This window comes from Salvelinus alpinus, chromosome 26 (genome assembly GCF_045679555.1).
Source record: "Salvelinus alpinus chromosome 26, SLU_Salpinus.1, whole genome shotgun sequence".
NCBI lineage: Eukaryota > Metazoa > Chordata > Actinopteri > Salmoniformes > Salmonidae > Salvelinus > Salvelinus alpinus.
The window spans coordinates 28,957,634-28,964,388 of NC_092111.1; the positions used below are offsets into that span (position 1 = coordinate 28,957,634).

The window sequence follows — 6,755 nt, forward strand, 5'->3', positions numbered from 1 at the left end:
TTGAACAGTCATCCAACTCGAAATTTCAACGCGGAAACTGGGACTATTTTTTAGAGCTTTGATTATCAGACCTGAAGATCACCGAGGTCATGATTGAAATAAACGCTTCAGGATTAAACTGTCCCAGTTGATATAATGGCCCACTTTTTAATAATGCACCCTATATCAACTGTGTCATCCACTGTATATTTGTATATCAACTGCTCATTCTATTATAGTTCTATGCTCACTCTACCAATGTATGCAAACTCCTTTGTCTGTCTTCTGTATCTAAATGTTGTCTATCACTAGCAGCACCATATTACCACAAAGTAAAATTCGGAGTATGTGCAAATGTAGCCTACTTGGCGAATAAAGTTTATTCTGAATTCTGATCATTTCACCACTTCGTATATATTCTTCAAAGGAGGGTAGCTAAGCCTATGCCATTCATTCTCATTACTGGAAATCTTACAGAATGTGTATTTAAAGTTCCTTGTTTGGGACTGGATTCAACGATTTCTTTGGAAACATCCAGAGTACGAAGTTAAGTTAATAGTTACCCTAGCGGCACCCGTAGAAAAAGGCTGAGGTTTTTTTTGGCGCTCGCGCAGCAGCAACATTCTGCACCACACGCGGGTGAGAAGAGAACGAAGTTGCTTGCTCCCTTTCCGTCGTTCATTCTACATCAGCTTTTTATTGATTTGCAAGGTGAGTCCCTCAAGATCCAACTTCGAATTATTATGCAAGGTGTAGTGTAGACTGATAATTGATGTTATGCATATTTGTGTCTAGCCACGGTAGCCAATTTAGGTACTAACGTTACAGCTTTGCTAGCTAATGTTACCAAAGCTACGCTGACAAAGGGATTTCTTTGCGCTAGCTAGTTAACTAGCACGCTTAACTATAACTTCGCTTGATAGTCAGCTAGTTGCCCTTTTATCAAAGGAATATCTGATTCTCACTGCCTAATCAAATAACAAGTGCTAATGGGATACTCAATTTGCAGCTTTTGGGCCTTGCAATCACAATTTGACCGGCCATTGTGCCAACCTTAATGTCTGGTAGCTAGCTAAGCCTTGGAAGTTTGCTAACTAAGATGGCTAATTCTACTTCGCTAGCAAACTAACACACAATGTATAGTTAACTAACGTTAGCACACAGTTTAGTTGTGTTCAATTGAGTAGTTAGCTTTGAGGAACTACTTCGCTTGTATGTACAATCAATGTAAGCATTAGACTAGCCCCTAGGCCTGGAAAATAGGTTCTAGATATGGGGGAGAAACGAAGGGGCCTAGCTGAATCTAACTAAAACGTTAGCTGTTTAGTTACATCTACATAATCTAACGTTGGCTAAAAGCCAACATAGCTAACAGTAACGTTACAGAAAGTAGAATTACAACCTAGGCGCCCGTTTTATTTAGCTAAAAGTTATTTTGTTAGCATTGTCTGTGTGAGGATAGGCATGATTGAAGTGCAAAACGCACGAGCTCCATACAGCCTAGGCAGCCTATAGTGGGCGCTGCATCTGCACTATATGGTGGTTGAAATTATTTTATTAAGACGGTACACATTTTCACGTAATTTTTTCCGACGGCTCGCCTTTAGATGGTTAAGGAGGGAAATAATGCCGTGCAGCTTGAATGGATGGTTCTTTATGCACGAGCCGGTTCACTCGGATGCGAGTGTATTACCGGGAATGCACATCAATCCTAGACTAGAGGGCGCTAGATCTGCACTATCGGCTGCCTAGTCTATTTCCATAAGCGATTCCCCTCCACTTTTAGCATGTGAGCATGATCTGTTGCTTGGCAACAAACACCTATCAGCAAAGAAACATGTTCATCATAGCTAGCTAGCTAGTTAAGGTTAATTACAGAAAACGATGGTAACTCTATACATATCATACCACCTGATATGGAAAATAAAACCACCTTGGGGTGTATACCTTTTGGCTTCTACCTAACAGGCTTAGCTTACATTATCAGACGGACCCAACGTTTCCTAGACATCGTTTGGTAACCAATAAAACGAGCACCTTCCCACTGAAGAGTTGTTTGCAGCCTGGAACAAAACAATAGACCATCCTTGCGTTTTCGCTCACGCTGGTAAGCAGAAAGCTAACTAGATTTTTGGCGGACTAGATGCGTGGTCGATGTAGTGCCATGAGAAATTTTGCTACTAATGTTGTAGTTCTATTTCGATAGGTGTTACTACAGACCTGGGTTCGATCCCGGGCTGTATCACAACCAGCTGCGGTTGGGAATCCCATAGGGCGGCGCACAATTGGCCCAGCGTTGTTACAAAAAATAAAATTGCAACCCATGCGCCCATTTTATTTAGCTAAAAAGGTTATTTTGTTAGCATTATCTGTGAGGGTAGGCATGATTGAAGTGCAAAACGCACGAGCTCCATACAGCCTAGGCAGCCTATAGTGGGCGCTGCATCTGCACTATATGGTGGTTGAAATTATTTTATTAAGACGGTACACATTTGACACCCTATAAGGGAATGGCACGTTGGGTGTCAAAGTATCACTTGAAAAATAATCTGATATTAATATTGTATTGCTAGTCTGTGTAAGCATTGTCATGTTATTAAAACCCAAATTCGTCTCTTTAAAAAGATGAAAACCTCCTCCCCTCTTGTTTCGCAGCCTAACATGGGTAAAAAGCAGAATGGCAAAGGGAAGAAGGAGGTGCTGGAGGCAGAGCCGCCAGAGGAGTATGTTGTGGAGAAGGTGATGGACCAGCGCATTGTCAACGGGAAGGTGGAATTCTTCCTCAAGTGGAAGGGATTTACAGAGTGAGTGCACAGTTCCGGGGGCCTCTGCCTGTGTGGCATACTTATCCTGGAGAACCTAGCTAGTTGAAATCTGCATTTGAATTTCAAAGACTGACATTTTAGTTACAGATATACCTCTTGTGAAATGTCTTAATTTGCTGCATTTCTAGAGCATGTTTTACTCTTAACAGTATGCTGATAGTCTTTTGAAATACGCAGGAGAAGAAATAGTCACTGACTACTGTATCTTTCCTTTCAGAGCGGATAACACTTGGGAGCCAGAGGATAACCTGGATTGTCCAGAATTGATCTCAGCTTTCTTGGAAGCACAGAAGACCGTGGTGGAGAATCCTGACTCCAACAAGAGGAAGTCTTCAACAGATGAGCCAGAGACTGAGGGAAACAAAGCCAAGAAGAAGAAGGATGTGGTGAGTGTCCAAATTAACCTGGATTTTTGTTTCAAATCAACATTGTAGGATTTTGTTTTTCTAGTCCTTTTTTGTGTATAGGCTAGCATGCAAGTGCAATAGTTATTTTTTCAGTTTGTTGTGGTTTCCAGACTGGTTGCATGGGACCTTTGTTGACTGTACCGTGTGTTTCAGAGTGACAAGCCGCGGGGCTTTGCCAGGAGCCTGGATCCAGAGAGGATAATCGGTGCTACAGACAGCAGTGGAGAACTTATGTTCTTGATGAAGTGGTGAGTCTCAAATTGTGAAATGAACTCTTCACCTGTGCTGTTGCTCTCATATCACCCCTTTTCAGGGTTGCAAGAGCCATTCCTCATAATTTATCTTCCCTGGTATAACGTTCACCTCCAAAGATTACTGTACGTGTGCCTTCGTTACTGCCACATTTTGGTTTTCTAGATGTGCACCTGAACTTTATTATCCTGAACAGTGCTACTTGCTAAATAGGTGAGTCTTATTATTTTGCTCAATAGCCACTAATAAACACCAACCACTGTCCCTCCGCTCTACAGGAAAGACTCAGATGAGGCGGACCTGGTCCCGGCCCGCGAGGCCAACACCCGCTGCCCTCAGGTGGTCATCTCCTTCTACGAGGAGAGGCTGACCTGGCACTCCTGTCCCGAGGACGAGGCACAATAGCACCCCTTCCTCAGCCAACTGACATCCCTTGTGGCCTCCCAACCTGACCTTCGACCATGTCCCTGTTCCTGCCTCTCAGGACTGTTCATGTCTCCACTTTTTTGTTGTCATTTACAGCATGTTTAGCCATAGTATTAGTGCAGGGCAGTCAGGTGAAAGTCTGTGCTTTTGTACACATTTTTAGTGATAGGATTCTATATACTGGGAATAAGACCGGTGAGGAGAAATGGATGGGTGATTTGTCGCTTTTTAATGAACCTATTCCTCATCCAGTACTGGTAGGGACTGGTTCCTCAACTGATATGTAGTTACTGTTGGAATGTACACCATGTATAATCCATGTAGTTTGGCATCTTCTCCCTCACATTCAGCTAGTTTATTTTTTTCATCTCCCCATGTTGCATACTTGAATCCTTTGAACAGTATGTCTTTTGCTGTATATTCACTTTGTAAATATTTTTTCAAAAAGCTGTTCAATAAAGGTTTATATGCTTCATTTTACCACCCCCTCTGCCTGTGCTGAGGTTTGTTACATAGCGCTGACAACACTGGTTGTAACTTATGCACCCTGACTTCAACCAATTGTAACCATAGACTCTGCCAGATTCATTGTTCGACCTACTGACTCAACATGTGCGCGGTGAAATTATACCAAGTAGTTGATTGATACTAGGGAAGCTGATTTTGAAAAATGTGATCACGTGTTTACTGTTGGTGTTCCCATTGGAAATACACAAGTCCGAAAAGCAATATTACAGAAGACATGAAAATATGACTTAGAGGTGATTTGTGGGTAGACTGTTGGCCTACTCTGACATGACCCATACACACTGGACCCTACAGTAGAAGGTTTAGCTATTTTAATTGCTGTTACATGCAGCTTGCTCCATTGGGAAAACCAACATTTTAAATCGCATTTCTTAGCTTGGCCAAAGTTCTCATACTGTTTTTTTTTAAGCATCTGAACTTGACACCCAACTTTGACGTTGTTTCCAGATAGAACTGTGCCAGAGTTAAACGAGGCAGATTTCTCACTGCGCTTGTCAGTTACACTGGTGATGGTGTTATGATTTACTATTTAGAATCATGCTTTGAACCTCATTCTTTGACCTATGAATACTAAAATAAAAATGTGAACCTGGGCCCGCTGTAATTCTTGGTTCTTATTGGATTGGAGTAATTGAACATTCTAGAATACACTGACTTGGAAGTTGGCCTTCTCTTCGGACCTCAATAGTCTTCAGGAAGTGACAGTCACATGTTCTCAAAGCCAAATTAGGGAATGTCCCGCACGAAAGATTGATAGAATCCCACAGACAGACACATGCCAGTGCTGTTCTGATGTATTTTCTGTGGTTAGGGGTCCCATGACTGGCATTGGGGCACTGCAGATGGACTTTAGACCTCAATGATACAATACAGTGAGTTTCCATAGCAACATCAACACTGGGGCTTCCTTCATGCTGCAATTTTTTTCAAAAATGACACCCTAGCTGAAAGACAGACCCCGCTGATGTCACTGCCTGAGGTGATAAGGCCAAGTACAGGCAGCTTGAGTTGTAATTGCTCTCGACATTTCAAGTGTCAGAGTTTGTCAGTATATCAGGGTATAGACTTAGTATACCCCTCAGGAAAGACTACAAAACAGGATCAAGGTGTTCACCAGCTAACTTGCCTAAATATTTTGTAAAAAGAAGTTTAAAATGGGCATCGTCTAATTGATTTAAACGAAGAAAAAAAAACATCTAAATTTAACTTTTTAAATCAACCACAAAATCAATAATTCTTGGTTGCTTATCAAAGTTAGCTGGCTAACTCATTGATTCTGCTTGTGAGTGTCTCTGTGTGTTTCCAGCATATTTGCTGTGACACTGCTCTTTGATCATTACTCTTACCTAAGGGGTCATAGGTCAGAGTCATACTCATAGACAATTTATCACGCAGAGGGAGGGACAACACCCACTGGGCAAACTAGTTGAATCAACGTTCTTTCCATGCCATTTCAATTAAATTACGTTGAACCGACGTTTAATTGTCTGTGCCCAGTGTGAAATATATAACAGAAAGTTCCTCATATCTTACCCCATTCAACCGGTTGTGGAATCTCACAGGTTGCGTTCTAAATGGCACACAATTCCCTACATAGAGTACTACTTTTAGAAAAGGGTTCCATTTGGGATGCAACACAGTCACAGTGTCAATGGGACCTTGGTGACAGAGGCTGTTGGAAGAGTGACGGGCAAATAATGGAATGGAAGGCTAGATGGAGAACCTGATTTGTGATCAGCTATGGTCACAAACAAGGTGAAGGCGAGACAAAGTGACAAAGCAAGAGAAAAATAGTTTCCACACATTTTCCACTATTTAAGCTTTTCATTCAGAATGTTGGAGCTTCTGATTGCATCTCAACCTTTATCAGGTGTTAATTTCACAGGGAAGTAACTCAACCACACAAGACTTGTGTTGAGACACAACATGTTCTACGATGTGTATGTGTTATAAACAGATTGTGTTGGGTAGGTTCTAGGTACAGCTCATTGTACCTTATCTATCAGTTCTCTCACACTGCACTCTGACCAGTTTACGAAGAATACCATTGATTCCTACTCACTGGGGACTGTCAGATGATCAAAGATCAGCTGATTGAGAGTGAAGGTCATTGAAGACATGTTGAGACAGTAACTCAATAGGAACGCTTTATCAATGGGATTCCTGGAATCTCTTCTAGTCTAGATTCTCAAGCCTTCTATTCCATTCTGTCATGAGACCGAAGGGTATTCTATCCAACAATATTGTTTCCCTACCAATCTCAGGGTGGACACTAACCACAAGACCACAGAGTTAGACAGATATGGATATGTCATTTAGCAGACACTTTTAAACAAAG

At 41.7% G+C, this 6,755-nt stretch overlaps 1 protein-coding gene across 2 annotated transcripts; it reads left to right on the forward strand.

Annotated features, from left to right (window-relative positions):
* The first annotated feature begins 492 nt into the window (after positions 1–492).
* LOC139555094 (chromobox protein homolog 3-like) lies at positions 493–5,010 on the forward strand. Of its 2 annotated transcripts, none has more exons than XM_071368574.1 (5): positions 493–690; positions 2,605–2,783; positions 3,022–3,190; positions 3,365–3,459; positions 3,742–5,010. In XM_071368574.1, exons 2-5 carry the CDS (start codon positions 2,605–2,607, stop codon positions 3,866–3,868), a joined length of 570 nt encoding a protein of 189 aa, XP_071224675.1. In that variant the 5' UTR covers positions 493–690; the 3' UTR covers positions 3,869–5,010. The 2 variants fall into 2 exon arrangements, with proteins under 2 accessions (XP_071224675.1, XP_071224676.1); XM_071368575.1 differs by having other exon boundaries at positions 2,635–2,783.
* Positions 5,011–6,755: the final 1,745 nt, after the last annotated feature.